The 20,013-nt window shown below is 43.0% G+C and overlaps 1 protein-coding gene across 2 annotated transcripts; it reads right to left on the bottom strand.

The window, feature by feature from the left end:
- Positions 1–1,569: 1,569 nt before the first annotated feature.
- On the bottom strand, positions 1,570–19,658 carry smarca4b (SWI/SNF related BAF chromatin remodeling complex subunit ATPase 4b). 2 transcript variants are annotated; one of them, XM_085459560.1, is made up of 34 exons: positions 19,465–19,658; positions 18,770–19,026; positions 17,870–18,002; positions 16,798–17,340; positions 16,499–16,597; positions 16,009–16,267; positions 14,907–15,033; positions 14,562–14,735; positions 14,293–14,466; positions 14,025–14,198; positions 13,864–13,911; positions 13,280–13,410; positions 11,069–11,126; positions 10,849–10,958; positions 10,587–10,734; positions 9,273–9,436; positions 9,091–9,157; positions 8,901–9,011; positions 8,091–8,333; positions 7,887–8,000; positions 7,620–7,727; positions 7,321–7,407; positions 7,048–7,094; positions 6,788–6,954; positions 6,499–6,662; positions 5,982–6,242; positions 5,821–5,898; positions 5,502–5,720; positions 5,080–5,342; positions 4,545–4,653; positions 4,292–4,393; positions 3,809–3,941; positions 3,496–3,635; positions 1,570–3,277 (listed from the first exon to the last, which is right to left on the bottom strand). In XM_085459560.1, the coding sequence occupies exons 2-34, from the start codon at positions 18,983–18,985 to the stop codon at positions 3,242–3,244; spliced, it is 5,007 nt and encodes a 1,668-aa protein (XP_085315686.1). In that variant the 5' UTR covers positions 18,986–19,026; positions 19,465–19,658; the 3' UTR covers positions 1,570–3,241. The 2 variants fall into 2 exon arrangements, with proteins under 2 accessions (XP_085315686.1, XP_085315687.1); XM_085459561.1 differs by having other exon boundaries at positions 6,015–6,242.
- Positions 19,659–20,013: the final 355 nt, after the last annotated feature.

Raw genomic sequence — 20,013 nt, 5'->3', positions numbered from 1 at the left:
AAATAGCGTTATATAAATAAACCTGGCCTAATGTTGTTTTTTCATTTTTTTAAACAGCATAAAAACTAATGAATTTAGACAAAAACTCACAATGTAATGAAATTATACAAGATAAAAATACAAAAATGAAGCAAAATACACACATAAACAGTTTGGGTCATCAAAGCAGAGCCAGGTGAAAAACAGCTCAGCTCCCCTCTCAGCAGATGTTACATGTAACAGCTAATTTTAAGTTGCTTAAGGGGTAAGGGTTGTGTAAGGGTTCCTGGAAATCAGGAATATTAACTCATCCTCGTACTTTCCCCTCTTCCCCTTAAGGCTGTGGCTACACTGTAGCTGCCATCACCAGTGTGTGAATGTGTGTGTGAATGGGTGGATGACTGGATGTGTAAAGCGCTTTGGGGTCCTTAGGGACTAGTAACGCACTATACAAATACAGGCCATTTACCATTTACCATTTATTGACATACAGTAAACTCACTGAGCTTTAGTTTTAACCAAAAAACTCGCACATCTCAACCTGTGACTCCTCTAAGCATGCTGTACATTCAGCATACTTCTGTGCTGTTTGCAAACAGTGCTGTTTGCCATCTCAGTGAAGAGTTTCTGTTTTGATTTGCTGGATCATACTTAGAGTGAGATTTTGGCAGCACAATTCTACTTTCACATTGTACTGGATGCTTTGAGCAGTAAGAATAAGAGCATTTTATGAATGCTCAGAAAGACACCTGATTTTATAGTTTAGGAATTAAAAAAGAGAAAAAAAAATCACTGAAGAAGCCTGTGGGACTGTTACAACACAGTGCTAATTTTACATTATGTTTGATGCTTTGGCCATGGTAAAAACAACTGCATCTAAAACTCACTGAAGAAAGCTCAATGGGTGTATCAGGCTTAAGACAACTGACAGACCTAAAGGGCATAGGTGTGATTTTACTGTTCTACTTGTATGAGACCTCCTACTAGTGATGAAATGGAGTCATTACACCTTACAGTTGATCCTAACAGCAGGTTTGTTTGGGTCTGAAGTTAAAAATCTGCTGAAATGAAAACTACTGCCGTAGCACTTTTAGTTTGTAGACATAGGATTTAAAGAGTGTCAACTGAGACATGTAAATACCCCCAAAACCTTTAACTCAGACGAACTTACTGGCGTTTATCCTTCTGGGCTCAAGTTGTAAGAAAAATAATAAATATAGCTGATTGCCTGACGAGCAGCTGACATTTGGCATTTCAACATTAAAAACTCGTGTTTTACTTGTGAATTTTGCCTCGAGTGTTCTGAACTTTGACCTTTACAAAATACAGTCCACACATGCCTTAATGTTAGTCATAGACTACAAGGAACACAGAACTGGGCTATCCAGTGAGCAAAGACCACTTAATCCTGCTTTCTTTTTTTTATGCTTGTTAAGCCCCTTTAATATATGTTATATGGGGCTATGCAAATAAAACCAAATTGAACTAATCCATGTAACAAGCCCTTATATGTTAGTTAAAGTGACGCAAACTATCAATTACCAACATACGGACTAATTTTGATTCGTTTAACCACAGCACTACATCACACACTGTCAATAATTTATTGTTTTGTTCCAAGTTTTAGCCACAATGAAACAACACAACACAGATGCAAACACCGATGCTTTGGTTCACTCTGGTTACCTACTGTAATGAGATAAGTACAGTACTGAATTTGCAAGCTGTACATACATGCATTGACATTATAATCTGAAAATACTCTATACAGTATATCCAACACCATACGGCCGTGAGGCATTCACAAACAGAGAGGAGCTGACGTCCCTCTGGTCCTTTGTCTTAAAAATTAAAAGCAGAAAAAGTGCCAAAATAGATGAAACTGTTCTGAAATCCTAAAGTCACCACACAACAACAGAAGAACAAGTTACAGTACTCATGTATTACAACCTTGTGATTCTTGAATTCTACAATCAACAGTTGTAAGTGCTTATACTGGAAGTGTGACAGGTAAGCAGCAGCAGCAAGGTAAAGTAGGGTGTTTTTATTCTGTAAAGTAGTGGAGAGTGACTGGGCCTCAGCTCCATCAAACCTCAGACAAATAACTGTGGTGTGTTGCTAAAGAGCTTCTGAGAAGTCTGGAAACACCCTGCGTACACAGCTGGCTGGCTTTCCAACCTAAACAGTCAGAAATATGAGATGTACACACACCTCAGGAATCACAGCAGGTCCAGAGACTGTTGTCACAAAACATCATCAAAGTGAGGCAGAGGTGAAACATCAGGACAGTTTGTCCAAAAATCAAACTTAATGTCTAATAGTAATAGTCTTGATGATAACATTTGAAGCTCCATATTTGGCATTTATAAGCATATGCAAACATTTAATGGTTACATAGCTGGATTCATGTATTTGTTAATAACTGTGACATGGCAGTATAGTCAAACGTAGCTCTAAATCAATAGAATATCTTGATGTTATAACCAATTAGTAAAAATAGGTACGCTGAGTCATACTATACTGGTCACAAATATACATTAAATGTTTATATATAGCTTTAAATAAATGCCAAACAGTGGAACTTTTAAAATAAAGTGACATTGCAGTACATGTTTCCATTAGACTAGAATTTGCCTCACACAAAGCTTCAGGGCATTTATCTGAAGACAGGCTGATGAAGACTCCTAGCATGTTATCTCTACACTGTTATCACATATAATATCTAGATAATTACTGAAATAGGTCTTAAATATTGGTACACTAAAATTAAAGAAGAGATCTGTTTTTAATTATAATTACACATTTTACTTAAAAAAAGATGACAATAAGGAACTTTTCCCACCTTTGCTTATTACAAACATGCACGTCCTGCTCTGTGTAGTGGGCAGCAGCTTTTAACTTATCAGAATACACCTTTATGTTACCGCCTCATGGTTTGCTGACACAGCATCTTTTGCTGTTGTGTTTTTTGTGTGCTATTCTCTTCATAGTTGTCACCAATGAAGCAGTAATTAGATTATATCTGTATACAAATATCTCAACACTCCCTGTGCAACATATATTTTATGGTATATGGAGCCATCTGATGATCACATGTCTTTGCAAATGTACAGAAAGAAACTCCTCTTCTTCGACTTCTCTCGAACATATTTGACTGAGGGTGGATGGAGTGGACCGAGGCATGTTTTATTACTTTAGAAGTGTTGATTGATTTGGTGGGATATCCCTTTATACACCCTTCTCTCCTAATTCACAGTACAGTTCAGGCCTCCTCATCGGTGGCACTTGGGGAGCGCTCCTGAAAAAAGGAAACAGAGATATGTTTTAGTTGACTGGGAAAGACTTCTAGTTTCACACATTTTACAGGTTTCCTGAGATATCCTGCAAACTAAGAAACAAAAAAACCAAACGTGTATATTTGTGCATCTACCTGCACTGAGCAAAAAACTATCAACCCCATAAAAATTCCCCACACAAATGCTTGCAAGGTTTAAAGGAAAATGACAAAAAAGTTACCTCTTCCTGCTCATCCTCAGAGTCATCATCACTGACGACCGGCTTTGCTCTGGTGCGTCCCGTCCGTCTGCTGCGTCCCTTCCCTCGATCTCCACCTTTATCCTTCCTGCTCAGACGGATTTTCACCTTCACTGAACGGGCTGGAAATCAACACACATGGAAAGAACATGTTGTCAGAGTAATCATACAGAGAATTTTGAGATGTTTGCCAGAGGACATAAAAGGACAAACTCAATCTAAATCAGTTAGGACACAGTCAAATACAACTGAACAGTTTCTCCTCTTTATGCACGACATGCACAGGCATGCTCACATTCGGACTCTGATCCTTCCTCCTGCTCTTCCTCCTCTTCTTCACTCTCCTCTCCCTCACTTTCCTCCTCTTTCTCGATCTTCTGCCTCAAGCTGGTGAATACCGACTGTAGAACGATGGAGTCCTCGTATATCTGCTCATAAACACAGCGGGCAGATGCTGATTATGATCATGTGGCTGCAGGGTAAAGCATTCAGCCTCAACACATCATTTAAACACTAATCATTTATCAGCAACTAGTAATTAAATGTCTGATACATTGCCCTGCATGATGAGTTTTCCGATGAGGTCTTTTATGCCTTAATGCGACCTCAGAGTGCTCGCTTTCATCAGCTTTAATCAGGCTTCACTTTCAACTGTAATCCATCCACAGGAACTAATATGTACCAGTTAAATAACACAAATTCTGATTCAGATTTGTCTTGTGCAAGTAAAAAACAAATAAAACAGCAGGTGTTTTTCTATACAGCACATCTGTCTCACCAGCGACCCCTCCAGGTTGAAGGTCTGAGCATTCTGGAAGAGCAGCATGACGTCTCTCTCCAGGTCACCCAGACTGCGGTAGCGATGACTTCGAATCCTCTCCTAACATTGAAGACGCAGCACAAACATTGGGTATGTAAGCGAGAGAATAACACACCAAGCGAGTCTGTTAACCTTTAAACACGTTTTTTTTTTTTAATGTGCTCTGCTGCAGGAATGAAAACATGTTACAAATAACACTATTTAATCTTACCTTGATCTTCCTGAAGTCTACCGGCTTGCGGATGAGTTCGTAGTACTCGGGCAGCTCTTTTCGAGACGGCAGCTGGATGAACACCTCGCTCAGCTGACGCCCACTGGCGCTGCAGGACATGACATTATTATCACGAGACCAAATATCTGAAATATGTCTGCAATATCAATCCAATTGATCATAGCTCTCAAAGCGAGTTTGCTGTTGGCTATTTATTAAAAGTGTTACAGGGTTTTTTGCCACCCCAGACACGTGAATGTGTTTAGTCCAGTCAAAATATAAACTGCCACCCCGGTCTTCCTAAAGACCAAACCTAACAACTGCTATCAGATCCTCTTATCATTATATACATTTGGCATAATCTTCAGTCTCAGCATTCATGAAATCACTTTGTGACATCATGGGGGCTACAATCTGGGGTTTTTACCCCTTTCTCATGACACAAAGAAAGCCTGGCAGGTTGAACTTTCTTTCTAAATAGACTAAAATGACTGAAAAAAAGTTTCAGATTTTCCACAATCACAATTTCTGCTACCTGTCTTTGTATTTGATGACAGCGTCCACAATTTTCTTCATCTTCTTTGTGAGGGTGGGAGGATTTGGTGAGAGTTTTTCGACAGGTGGCCGTCCCCTCTTCCTCTGCCTCTTCCCATCATCATCTTTATCCCCCCGTCCACGTCCCCCTATGGAAGAGGAGGGACCAGGGAGATCCAGGTCACGGTCTCGCTTCCTCTTGCGGGTCGTCTTTTTGTGCCGCACCTCTTCCTCCATCTCCTCCAGTGTGCCTTCCTCTATCGCCTGAACAGGGAAAGATACAGAGTGAGAGATTAGCATATAAGTGTTAAAATTACCCCCCCCCCCCCCCCCCCACACACACACACAAATTTGCCTTTTCCTCCAGAAAGCCAGTTAGTTTAGAAGCCAATTTATATCCTGAAATCTTTGTCTCAGGCGCACCTTGAGCCACTGCTTCTCAGTCAGCGAATCGCTGTAGTCCACTTCCTTCCGTTGTCGGGAACCTCGGCCAAACATTTTCTCCTCCTCTTCCTCACAGGTAAGTCGCTCAACCTCAGCATCGTCCTTCATGATCCACGTGGGCAGCTCGTCCTCCTCCATCAGCCGTGGTTTTCGTCGTGGGTTACGAGCCTCCTCGCGGCGTCGGTCCAGGTCCATACGCTACGGAAGCAAGAAGAAGAAAACACAGGGAAAGATGTGGGGACACAATATTATTGCGCGGTTGAATCTTTACCTCACATTCAAACACACAGAAACTCACCATGAACAGCTCGAACTCCTCTTCACTCCTAGCAATCATCTGGTTGACCGTCTCATCATCTGGCACCTCATCCTCCTCCTGAATACAGCAGACACACAATGGCAGGTAGAGCAGAGGAAAGCACACTCTTTCAATTGTGTGTTGGCGATGCACGCACACACATTCATGTGTAGGCACACGTCTTGACCCCAGACCTCGTCTTGCTCCTCGTGCTCCAGGATGGCCTGCAAAAAGGCCCTGCGCTCGTGGCTGGAAGACTTCTGGTCGAACATGCCGGCCTGGATAACTTTTTGATCCACATTTAGTTTGTATTTGGCCGCTGCCAGGATTTTCTCCTCGACACTGTTGACTGTACAGAGACGTAACACGCGTACCTCATTTTGCTGACCAATGCGGTGAGCTCTGTCCTGTGCCTGCAAGTCCTAGGTAGGAGAGAAAGATAAAGAAAGTTAAGCTGTGGAGCCCAAACCTTGCCATTTCTGCTTTCACTGTCAATAAATTGTGAACACTACAATATTAAATACTGAAACCTAAATATCTTCCCCAGTATTCTGAGGACAGACCCTGGACTTTTATCTTCAGCCTCTAAGTGCAAAAAAAAAAAAGGCAAATCAAAGCTGATATGAGCTTGAATGCTGATTTGATTAAAAAAAAAATCAATATAAATATGCATCACACCTGATGTGGGTTCCAGTCGGAGTCAAAAATAACTACAGTGTCGGCAGACTGCAGATTGAGGCCGAGGCCTCCAGCCCTTGTGCTCAGGAGAAAAATAAAGTACTCTGACTCTGGGTCATTGAATGTCTTCAGTAACATTCCTCTATCCTCAGCCTTTGTTGTGCCTGAGAGGTATGAAGGTGGGAAATAAGAGGAAATGCAGGCAATAATTCACAAAAAAGATAAACCAAAGGGAAACTAATAAAAAGGGGACAACAAGAACTGATACGCATACAGATCAGTGTCTCACCATCCAGACGCAGGTATTTGAAGTTACGGTAGGCAAAGTAGTCCTCCATGATGGTCATGAGTGAGGTCATCTGACAGAAAAGCAGCACTTTGTGGTTTGTGGCTCTCAGCTTTGGCAGAATTCGATCCAGCACCTCAAACTTTCCCGATGCCCGATACAGGTCAGGACTGAGGGAGCGAAAGGAGGATATTTTTTTTACAAAGGCTGCAGTTTGTTTGTGTGTGTTTGAGATCAGGACCTAAAGAGGAAGCAGTACTTACCCCTGAACTATCCCACCAGAGAATCCTAAATGTTCAGAGAAGGATTCCTACAAACACAATGTACAACCGAACATTTCAGTTCAACGGTGGCTTTATTTTGATGACTGTTAGCTCACTGACACATCAAACAGAAGTCAGAAATGGCTGCTCTTATCCTCAGAAATTCTCTTTATTATAATAACAAAGAGAACCTCTGATGATAAGAGCAGGACTGAGAAACACAGGCAAATAACTACAGACAAAGTATTTATGTGTCGGGCTCGTCAGTGTTACCTCTATTTGCTGAAACATATAAGGGTGATTGCAGATCTTCCTCAGCTGCATGATGGTGTTCATCAGTGTCTTCGTGCCCCCTTTACCCTATTGACCGTGATATGATAAAAATGTTTTTACTGCTAATAACTGGGAAGTGTGGGGCGTGGACTTGAAGTACATGCAAAAAAAAAAATCCAACATGGAAAGAAAAGCGTCTGGACTTTCTTTCCAAGCTCCTTAGACTACGATGACCTGGATGACTGAGAACCTTCACAGACATAATACAATACAATACTTCAAATTATGTGTTCCTTCACCTTCTTGTCTTTCTCTGATCCATCAGTGAGCAGGACCCCCTTGGCCTGCATGTGCCTGTAGAGGACTCTCTGAAGAGAAGACATGTCACACTTGATCACATACTCCACCTGAGGGATAGGAGAAAAACATGTGTTTCCATTAAGCATGAATGCACAACATCAGAACAGAAAAACTTCATTTTCTATACGTCTCCTCAAGAAATGATGCTAAAGAAAACAAGAGCTGCTTAAACGGGATGTTGCCTTTACAGTGCGTGTGAAACATGCCTTTTCTGGAAGCTGTGCCTCCACCTCCTTCTTCAACCTCCGTAACAGGAAGGGGCGTAGCACTTTATGGAGACGACGAATAATCAGAATTGTCTCCTCTTCATTAAGGTCCACCTGAAGCGGAAGAAAGAGAAATTTCACACTCTTATTTAGCAAAACAGACCCCTGCTGCAACCTCAAAACTCTTCCTATATTTCTGCACACCTTCTCTCCAGTCATAGCGAAAGGGGCGTTAAACCACTGTTCGAAGGTGCTGCAGCACTTGAAGATAGTGGGCAAGAGGAAATTGAGCAGCGCCCACAGCTCAGGAAGTTTGTTCTGCAGCGGCGTCCCCGTCAGCAAGACGCGCCGCGGAGCAAGGTAATGGGTGTTCAGGACCTGGGTCAGTTTACAGTGGTGGTTTTTCATGCGGTGGCCTTCGTCTACAATCATGTACTTCCAACGGATCTGAAGGAAAGAAGAGGATCACGTGGGCGAAACCACAGTGCCAATACCCTGTATCACTGCTCCTGTCCAGCCACATCAAACCAATAACTGAAAGTGCGTAAAAGGAGGATTTTTTTTTGTCCACTTTGTCCTGATGACTCAAGTTGGCCCAGTCCCAGGCTAGTACCTGTAACCATCACATGGGAAAGCCTTGCCTGAAGCGCAACACCCACCTGTGAGCACAGTCAGGAACCCTATATGACTACATGAGTGCATAGCAGCATGATGGTCACAGAGGACAGTGGGAGACGTGGTTTACAGGTCGTGTCAGTGTGTTGCAGGACCTAGGAGAGAGAGCACTGAGATGCAGGGGGAGGTCAGATTGGCCAGACTCAAAAACTTTTAGAGGATTTGGGGGGATTTAAGGAGCCAAAGACACAAAAACCTTAAGTAAAACAGAAGTATGATAAATAAGGTATGAAAAGAAACAAAATGTTTTTAATCTGTAAAGGAAAATCTACGCCATCACAGCCTCAATGTGTTCGCTCATTTCCTTGAGTCCGTGTTTGTCCGTGCAGTCAAACTCACCTTGGCCAGTACTTGTTTGTCCTTGATGATGTACTCATAAGTGGTGAGCAAAACATTAAACTTGCCACTACGCAGCTGAGGGACAAACGCTCTTCTAGCAGCAGGAGACCCCTAAAAAAAAAGGTTCAATATCTCAATAATTCTTTAGAAGATTTTAAGATAAAGACAGGCACGCCCATTTTTGTGTTACCTTGTAAGACACTTTAACGACTGATGGCGCCCATTTGTCAAACTCATACACCCAGTTAGAAAGAGTTCTGTCAATGAGAGACAGCTTACGTGTAGTTAAACAATTTATTACCGGTACATTCGTCTTTATTTAAGTGCTGTGCAGGACTGAAACACTGTCATAGCAAAAGCGTGCGAGCTCACGAAAGAGGTACAATGATGAGGTAGGGTCCGTTGAGCCGTTTGTGCTCCATGAGGTATGTGATGAGAGCGATAGTCTGGATGGTTTTTCCCAGACCCATCTCATCGGCCAGGATCCCATTCAGGTTGTTGTTGTAAAGAGAAACCAGCCACTCCAAACCTTTAATCTGAAAGTCAAAAAAAAGGAGGGGGTTATTTATTACTGCTTTGAAATCTGAGAGACTCTGTTTCCTATGATGTCCCACTTCAATGTAAAGTCCTACTTTTTAAGAATCTGCCAAAAAGGACACTCACATAGAAAATCGTAAAAAAAAACATCCCAAGAAAATAAGAAAACATTAATGTGGGCATTAAAGAAATACTTATTTTATTGAAACAAATAGAATATTGATGGCAATGGTATAAGAATCTATGGGGGTACACCTATAGTAGTTTTTGAGTGCATGCTGGACAGACGGCTCAACAAATCTATAAGATTTACTATAAATTAAAGAAAGAATTAATTGGGTCTGAACAAATTTGAGGAGAAAGGCTAACAGAAAAGGCAAAAATAATAGATAAGTAGTGGAAATAGTCAAAAGAAATTATGAAAGAATAAAATAGAAAACGTTAGCCCCCCCAATAGACCCTATGACAGCTGCCCCCCTAAAGAGAATAGATAGACGGATGCAAAATAGAAAAGCCTATATTAAAAAATTCTACCCCTTCCATCCATCCATTCGCTTCCACTTATCCTTTTCAGGGTTGCAGGGGGCGCTGGACCCTATCCCAGCTATCATAGGGCGAGAGGCGGGGTACACCCTGGACAGGTGGCCAGTCTGTCGCAGGGCTAACACACAGAGACAAACAACCATTCGCACTCACATTCACTCCCACATTCACACCTATGGGCAATTTAGACTAATCAATTAACCTATCCCCACTGCCCACTACCCCTCCGCCTCAAATTAATTTGAAAATCCTACCTTGTTTTGTAAGAAAGAGCGTTTCTTTGTAAGTCAGCAAACTTACAAATTCAGCAGAGGATCAAATAATTATCTCCCCCACTGCATTTTGTAATAAAAAGCCTGAAAACCACTGAATTATGGCAACCTTCAAATTAATTCGCCTTTTAATGTCTCTATGTCTTTAATCAATATGGCAACAACCAGAAGAAGAAGCAGAGTAAGTGCATAATTTCCTTTGGGATTATTAAAGTATTCTGATGAAGTATAAACAATATCCAGTCCTGACCAGCGTGCAGCTAAAGATGTAAAATGTCTGAACTGCAGGATTTGTCAGTGCTTCGTGTACTTGCTTGTGCTTGTGCGTGTTCACCTGATACTGTTTAAGCTGCCCATTTATCAACAAGCTGGACTGTTTCTCCACCTTCTCTGTGACAGCGTGAGCCACAGAGTAATACGACTGGAGTCCTCGAGCAAACGCTGCACCGCTATACTCATCGTCCACGTCCTGTTTAGCATTTCTGTAAAATGACACGTAAAGTCTTAATCAGTCACAAAATTAATGACATTTGGTGGAATTCGCTGTATTTAAACAGCACATACGTTGCACAAAAATGAACGTTACATGAACTCACTCAATGATGTGTCGGACGTCCACCTCTGACACATCTTCACTGTCTGGGTCTGTAATCTTCATCTTGTCCTCTACTGGAGCTGCCGAAGGCTGAGGCTCCTCTTCTTCCTCCTGAGAGACAGCATGTGAACTAAAAGTTGCTTTTAACTCCCACTGGATGAACGAATATGAAGTGGCTTCAAACACATCTCACAAAAAATTAAAAAAATAATTAAACCAACCTCCTCCTCTTCCTCCTCCTCGCTGTCTTCACTGTCTGAGCGGGGAGCCACCTCATATCTGGACAAATTTACATAAATACACTTTGAAAAAATTTGTCCCTTGATATTGTCCTTTAACGCTGAAAGCAGCTGTCAGGGAACGACAAAACCGCTGAATGACAAATAATGACAAAGAGAAGATGTTGCTGTTCTTGAACATTTTGAATAAGTGGGGCAGAAATGTATATATGAGACTATTTTGTTAAAAACTAAATTTCTCCAAATGATTTAATCATCCGTAAAGCTCAATCTCTATCTGTGCTGCGGGTGTCGTTATGCTCAGCTGTGTCATTTTAAGTAAATGCTAATCACTTGTACAGTTAGTATGTGGTTGTGTGAAATTTTGAACAATTGGACAGATCGCCAGTCTATCGCAGGGCTAACATACTGAGACAGAGTCAAAGGAGCTTGCAAAGAAAAGCGTCTGGACTTCTTTAAGTTGCTTGAAGACGTTTCACCTCTCATCCGAGAAGCTTCTTCAGTTCTAAGGTCAAATGGTGGAGAGTCCCAGATTAAAACCAAGTGGGAGTGACCCCCCACAGAGGGACAAAAGGACCCCCTGATGATCCTCTAATCGCCTGAGCTAAGGTGTGAAAATGGGTGTGGGTCTGGGGAGGGAACTCAAAACTGGATTATAGATGGTGTCAGGAGAGTCTTCTCCAAGCATTTCAGACCCAGCAACACGCTCAGACAGAAACTGGTTCACCCGAAAGACAAAACTCCTAAACACAAACTTAACAATGTGGTGTACGCTGTACAGTGCAGCGAGGAATGCCCAGACCTCTACATTGGAGAGACCAAACAGCCACTTCACAAGCGCATGGCACAACACAGAAGAGCCACCTCCACAGGACAAGACTCAGCGGTCCATCTGCATCTTAAGGATAAAGGACACTCTTTCGAGGATGCCAATGTTCACATTTTGGACAGAGAGGACAGATGGTTTGAAAGAGGAGTGAAAGAAGCCATCTATGTCCACTGTGAGCGACCATCTTTGAACAGAGGCGGTGGTTTACGACACCAACTGTCTGCCATCTATAATCCAGTTTTGAGATCCCTCCCCACACGCTTTAACACCCACTCACATCCTGGGCCATCTGACCTCAGGAATTCGCATGATAAGGTGGGGCCAGGTTTCACAATGAGCTCACCTGAAACTCTGGCTGATTGGGACCCACACCCAGTTTCACACCTTGGCTCATGTGATTAGAGGATCATCAGGGGGTCCTTTTGTCCCTCTTTGGGAGGAAACTCCCACTAGTTTTAAATCTGGGACTCCCCACCATTTGACCTTAGAACTGAAGAAGCTTCTCGGATGAGAGGTGAAACGTCTTCAAGCAACTTAAAGAAGTCCAGACGCTTTTCTTTGCAAGCTCCTTTGATTACGATGACCTGGATGACTGAGAACCTTCACAGACATATACTGAGACAGACAACTATTTATACTCAAATTAACACCTAAGGCCAATTTAGAACCACCAGTAAAACTAACGTGCATGTCTTTGGACTGTGGAAGAAGCCGGAGCACCCAGAAAGCACCAACAGGGAGAACATGCAAACTCTAGACAGGAAGGCTCCAGCCAGCGAATTCAAACCCAGGACCTTGTTGCCACGAGATAACACGCCGCTCTTCCACCCCTTAACTAAAAGTGTTGTCTGTGCTGTGTGTTTTGTCTGTCCTAGACATAGCTTTTCACCAGATTTTTTTGTCCTTTGGTGCATTAAAAATAAAAGTAATACGCATATCTATACTCCTCAAAAGCTGTAGATCACTGCACATGAACTGAAATCAGTTAACAAAAGAAAAGAACAAAAGACAGGCTAGTTTGATGTTTTTTTTCTATGAAAAGTGTGGAGTCAACTGAAGAACCTTTGTAATGTAACGACATAATTGCAAGTGTAATGTAATTACAGTTTTAATGAATTTGAAATGAATTACACCCAACAGGCTGTGTGATATCACCATACCCTCAAACATCAAAGAATGATCCCTCTATCCTTGATCCTGAATGTTTGTGTTAAGATCTACCTAAGAGACTGTGTTCAGTATAAGACGTGCAGAAAAATTAATAACCTGTAAACATCATCTCTCTGGGCAATTGCATTAAAACATTTATATGTCTTTTCTATAAACATTTGCACAAGTTCCTTCCTCTTTGCATCCAGACTCACCCAGGGTTCATCTCCAGCCAAGTTTCCAGCTGTCCAGCTTTGGGAGCGTCCACCCCTGTCAGGATATTCCCACTGTCCACGTGGATGACCTTCACCGGCAGGTCACTCATCTGACTCGTCTCATCTAGAGGCTGCAGGAGTAGAGAGGGTTTGTTTAAGACTTTAAATGCCGACAGAGATTCAGATGGTTAATCACTGGCGCTGCAGCTATTTGATCAAACAAACAAGTTCACAGTATCAAGCAAATTCCCAATTATTTGTAATTCAGTACAACACGTGCTCTATAAATATTTTTTACAGCGAAACCACTTTGCTTTCTTGTTGTGATAAAGTCCAGGTGTTTATCATTGTGCTCAGTCAAATAGCGGGTGATATTTTGCTTGTTTTCCGAGTAGCAAAAGGCTTTTGTTTGGTCTCCTGTTGCGGGTTACCATGTCATGTGATGTCAGCGCCGTTTGTGCCTGATGAGAATCGAGCTGAAGAAATGATTCCCCGCAGTGAACAGTGACTTAAAACTGCAGCTTCTACTCCTGTACCATGTCTTTATCTCTACAGTCTTCATTAAGGCTTCTGCATTTGCTCACCTCTCCATCAGGACCCATAGCAGGAGTCTGACCCTCTGCATTCTCCACCTGCAACATAAGGGAAAAATAAGTAATCAGGTTATACGTGACAGAACATAATCAGAAACAAAAATCAGTGTTATGCAGACTTTACAGTGGAGTGTCTGTGTTTGTCGATGTACCTTCTTCTTTTTCTTTTTCTTCTTTTTCTTCTCCTTGAGGGCCTGTGCAGCTTTGTGAGCTCGGACCAGCTCTGTGAGGTTTGCAACGTACTCGTCGGTCTGCTGCAGCAGGTAGGCCAAGCGCTTATCCTTCTTCTGGTCGATGAGTTTGCGGTAGCCCTCCTCATCCTCAGCCTGGGTAAAAAATATGGTACAATGTGTAGGAGGGATTTGTGTACTGCTACGTTCGTGATGGGCATTAAGTGATATTATAGTTTCTTCTTTTTACCATGAGCCTCCTCATCCTCTCTTTCTCAATACGCTCATTCTCCTTCTTCTGCTCCCGCTCGGTGTTGGCGTGGTAGGTGGCCACAGCTTTGGTCAGTTTCTGGATTTTGCCTGTGATCGAACGGTGGTACTCCTTGAAGTCTTTGGCGTGCTGAAGGATGCTGTTGAGGTACTCCTTTGTTTAGATTGGATGAAGGACAGAAAGAGATTATCAGTGAGAAGCAAAACTTTAAAAAAATATCACAGTTAACCTCGAAGTTTGGGCTCAACCTGATGTTTTTGTCTACGTTTGCGTTCTTGTTCAATCTTCTGCTGTTTCTCCAGTTTCTCTGTGATGCGGGCTTCGCGGAGAGACTGTCGCTTGCTTCGCTTGTAGGCCTTGGCATCAAGGGCGGTCTCTAGAGCTGTGTCACGGCGCATACACACCACCACCTCTTGACGCAGCTTTTAGAGAGAGAGAGACACAATAGAAAACACACAGAAAATGTAAACTCACCAGCAGAACCATCCACACTGAAAACACACACACAAACCGTAATGGTCTCTGATTCACCGTAACTGCCAACGATGCATTACTGTTAAGGTTCGAGGTGAGGATGTGACTGTAGTGCATACCTGTCTCTGGAAGTTAAGTAGTCGCAGGGCTTTGAGCTCTATGGTGGCTTTGGTTCGTAAATCACCAGCCAGAGAACCCGGTAGATTCTCTAGCTCAGCAATGCGATGGGTTATACGAGCTTGTAACCTGAAGAAGCAGGTACAACGAGTAGTTATATCCCAGAAAAAAATGTTGTTTGTGCAGGAGCTGATGGTGAGAATTATGAAACATCAAAACCACAACTACCATAGCACACAGAAGAGAAAAGGTACTACTGAGATATTAACAGCCTTTAGTCTAGGTGTGTAGAAGTATGCTAACACTAACATTGTGCCATACAACTAAATAAGAACTAGAAAACCAAAGTTCCCTTCAGAGAGAGGGGTGCATTGAAACCAGGACAAAAACAAAATCACTTTGCAACTGTGTGAAGTGTTTGAGGTGTTGGAGTCGAGAACTTTGCCAGTGGAGTGCCGACATCTTTAAAAGATTTACAGATGACATGCTAGGTCCTTACTCCAATGAGCTGTCAATCATTTAAATTAAAGAACTGATGACATATTACACAACGCAGAGGCAACTTAGTGCAGGCACGAGTACTCATGTATGGGCTTTGAACTTTAGCTTTAACTTTGGTGTGACTTATGCAAACAAGTTTGAAAGTCATGAGGTTTGTGATCACTGCCATCTGTTTGTCTCCTGGTCAGAAAGATTACATAGAAAGAGTCGAGCCAAATTTGTGGGAATTTGGTGGAAAGGCAAGTGGAAAAGGAAGAAATGATTCAATTCTGGTGTGGAAAAAAACAGCAAAACTGGGTTTGATAGAAGATTTGCTTCCCAAATGTCGATGCAAAAAAATGATGTATTGTTTTGTACTTTTGATTTTTTTGTACTATATTATAAACATAAGATAGAAAATATACAAGAAAAAGCTTGTGGTAAATATTATATGCTTTAAAAGTTTTAACACAAAGTAAAGTAGGCCATCTCTAAATATATGTACTGATTATGGTACATATACAACCCTTAAGAGTCAGATAACTAAAGCTCAATTTAGCTATTTTGTTCAACAGATAAATAAATGGGACAGAGGATAGCGCATCCCCCAAAAGACTTGGTTACCTGTACTCCCTCTCCTGCAGTATCTCCACGGGGTCGAGGCCACAGGGTTTCTGAATGGGTGTAATGCGGTTCTGTTTGGCATGGTAAGGCATCATGGGAGTAGGCTGCGCAGGCTGGCCGGGAGACTGGGTCTGCGGGGGCATCACCGGGGAGGCAGCCGGCGGAACTGAAGGGGGAGCAGGAGATGGCCGGCCAGTGGGCTGAGGGGGGATGAGTTTTTGTGGAGCGTTGGAGGGGGCTGCTGCATTCACCATGGGGCCTGGAGGAAAGTGTAGTGAGGAAAAGTCACTGTGGTCTACACAAAATGATGAACGTCTAAAGGAAAATTAGGAATTACAGCAGAACTAACACTGTACGACAGCATAGTTCATCTCTTCTATCAGCACTTAGTCGGCCGTTTTTACACTAACAGCCTAACTAGGTTTCAACAAAGATGCTCCTAGTGAAGAGACAGTCAGTTTTCACAAGGTCTTATAGCAGCACCACGTACCTTCGGGCCATGACTTGGGAGGTCCATTAGTATTTTGACCCTGCATCCCAACTGGGGTTCCTGATGGGCCGGGGGGAGGCATATTTGGACCCATCATTCCTAAGAAATCAAAGAATGCAGATTGAATACAGCTGATATCCATAACAAGGCCTTGTTAAAATTTTAGAAACAATACTGTGGGAGATTTATGAAACGCTGAGGAAGACTTAAAGTGGAGGTGTGAATTAGTCTTCTATGTATTCACCCTCAGGTTATAAGAAACAGTACTGCTATTTCGGACATTCCTCATGCTTGCTCACCGTGACCTCGGCTGTAGCCTGAGCCCATTGGCCCTGGCCCTGGTCCTGTTGGACCACCTCCTGGCCCTCCTCCAGCTCCGGGAGCCAGACTAGGCATGGGCTGCTGCATCCCTGGCATTGGCCTCTTTCCTTGGACAGCTATTTGAAGGTGGTCTGGGAGGGGCTGTCCCCGGGCTAGCATCTTATAAGCCATGATCTGGGCTCTAAGTTGGTGAAGCTGGTTCTGGTTAAAGGGAGTTGGACCACCAGGACCTCCAGGTCCCGCAGGGCCGCTGGTATCAAGGCCAGGACCAAGGCTAGGGACACTGGGGCCAAGACTGGGTCCAGGGCTTGGACCTGGTCCAGAACTGCCTGGAGGGACGGGTCGGTTATTAGGACCCAAAATGTGCTGATCTCCACTGGAGCCATCTAATGGTGTAGAGGCAGAGCCAGGACCACCAGAGGAAGAGGAGGAAGATGATGAGGGCATAAGGGGCCCAGAGGGGGGACCATTTGAAGGGATGGGACTTGAGTGATCAGAGCCACCTAATGGAGAGTGGTAGCCTGGAATACACAGAGAAAAAGGCAGGCAGGTAGAGAGAATCACTCTCTACGGGTCCTCAAAGGAAAATTTGATAATAATCTTACAGTCTTCAAGCCAAGCACAAAACACAAAACTTATCATCGTACCAAACCTGAGGCAAACTCTAACAAACAATAAATTATTGTCTAAATTTGATCAAATCCTGGATTATTATTATTATTGTTATGATTATTTCCAGGAGATTGTTAACTGTGATTCACCACGTTAAGCCTGTCTATATCCCATCCTTACAGCACAGAGCAGGCTGTCTTTGTCTGAGCCAGACTGAGCCATGACAGTTGTATATCATTCAGTATTTCAATAATGAAACAGTGAAACGGTTTTCATGGTTCATGTTACAGCTGGTGACAACAGAGACACTCCCCTCTGAGCCAGTCAGGACACATAGTCACACCACTGCCGTTAAGTCATGCTTAAAAGCCGTCACATGTCTTACGCAATGTAGGAATTAAGCAAATTGCTTAAGAATGGTTTAGGTAACATGCCTACCTTGTGAGTGTTGGTCTAGAGGACTGGGTGGGGGGCCCATACCACTGTGCCCGCCCTGTCTCACTGACAGTCCCTTCATCTGACTTAAACGGCTCTCCTCACTCAAGCTTTTCTCGTGCAAACCCTCCATGGGCTGTGGGAGGAATCAGACAGTACTGAAGTTAAACACTATCAGTTTTGTCAAAAGTCGCCATTGCAGAGGATTTGCAGAAGTTTCACTGAGTTAAAAAGCAAATACCAAAGGCAAAACTTAAGTAAGCAGAAGCATAGTTATATGAAAAAAAAAACATGTAGAGTAAGAGCAGTTAACCAATGTCAAGTCAAACATGTTCGATTTTTGGGTCAAATATGGAAGAGGAGCATTGATTGCTCACAGGCACAGGTGCTACTTAGTGCATATCAAGTTTTCAACTCTCAGTGAATAATAATGTTTAGAAAAAAACACTGAAATAAATCACGTACCCGTAGTTAGTGGAACAAATCAATGGTTTTCTTAGGTTAAATATTTCTGATACATTCTCCTTCAAGCTTAGCTAGTAGTTAATCATTTATTTAGTGAATAAATATTAGATAATATGTGTGTCTATTAACATTATACTGATATTTAGATCTAATAACTACAAAGAGCAAAATTAAGCATGATGAAAACATCAAATTTAAATGAAGATGGAAATCTGAAGATGAAAATGCTTGAAAGCTTTGCTGTACATGTGCATCATCTACACTTCATTCTTAAGCAAGTGAAATTAATGTTTAAATCCTTTCTGTTTAAGAGTCACTGTAAATATGTAGCAATGAGGTTTAAAAAGTAATTGCTGACAAACTGCGGTTCCCTAAAGGACGGCAACACGAGCAGCTGCTGAGAGCGTCTCACTGGGACTGCTGCCTGAATGCCCTTACTTTGTGCAGAGGGTGCATGCTGTCCGGGCCATATCCAGAGGGCCCTGGCTGGGAGTGTCCAGAGGAGGGAGGACCAGGGCTGGGGCCCATCATACTATGAGAGGAGCCTGGGGAGGGTCCGGGGCTGGGGCCAAGCATAGCCCCAGGAGAAGGACCCGGACCAGGGGAGGGACCAGGGCGAGGTGTGCCTCCCATGGGGGGATCAGGTGTTGACATGATCGCCTGGGATCTCCTGCTCCTGGATGAGCAGGAGGGACCTGAGAGAAGGAAGAGAAATGACAAATTTCAGTAAGAGGGCAATGAAATATGCACCAATTACTTATCTGAGAAGGAAGTAATAAGGTTTTGGTTTGGACAATTAAAAAATCATGGCAATAAAGTCTGCATATGACTTCAGCTGCATTTCTAATAAATGATGAGGGTGCACAGTCTTTGCGGGATAGGGGTGAATTTTTGTCCAGCCTATCAGATGTAGACTCTCTGCTCGCCAGCTGCGCTGCACCAAATCACCCGTTGCGCGCATATGCAATTACAGCTGCCGGGTCTACCACTGAACTTGAGCTGAAGACGGGGAAATACAGTAAATTATGCACAAGAGCCCGTGCTGCTGAGAATCTTTTCACTCTGGCATGAAAGGGTGTCTCGTTAAATATAAAAAAGGGGAATGGCGGACTGTGCTTGTGCGACAGACCTACCCGCATCAACAGGATTGGCAGTCCTGGGTGGATTTCTGCGCTCCCGAGCTGATATTTGCGGGTGATGAAGGAAGATGCAGCAGTTGTCGCAATTAGCCTACTCACCCTCTTTGTAATCTGCCTGCAAGCGTTGATTTCTTTCACCGACGTGGCTCGAGCGCCCCCCTCCACAGCTCCTATGACCGAATGTCTAGTCACGGCCGCACGGCAGCGCGCATGCGTGCGCAGAGACGGCAAACCTGTACTCGGCGTGCATCAACCCTGAATTCTTGTTTGAAAATCCAAAATAATCGTGGAATATTAAATGTCGAGATAACCTGTGGCTAGATTTCACCCACAACAGTGAAATCGTGAACGGTGGCTGTGAACACAGGTATTAGAATCACGCGACTTAATAACTGCAACCTTCAAAAGCAACACACACAACCAAAATACACCGTTTTCTGCAGTGCACATTTGGCATTTTTAATTTTGAGAATTTATTGTGAGGTTTTGCACTTTTCATTCATTGCCTGCTTTCTTTTAAATATGCAGTGTTATCCCGTTTTT

The sequence above is a fragment of the Copadichromis virginalis genome, linkage group LG6 (genome assembly GCF_057382275.1).
Source record: "Copadichromis virginalis isolate Kocher_CV1m ecotype Utaka linkage group LG6, C_Virginalis_male_GT1.1, whole genome shotgun sequence".
Classification (NCBI taxonomy): domain Eukaryota; kingdom Metazoa; phylum Chordata; class Actinopteri; order Cichliformes; family Cichlidae; genus Copadichromis; species Copadichromis virginalis.
The sequence above is the reverse complement of the archived record's forward strand: the minus strand, read 5'-3'. Positions and strand labels throughout refer to the sequence as shown.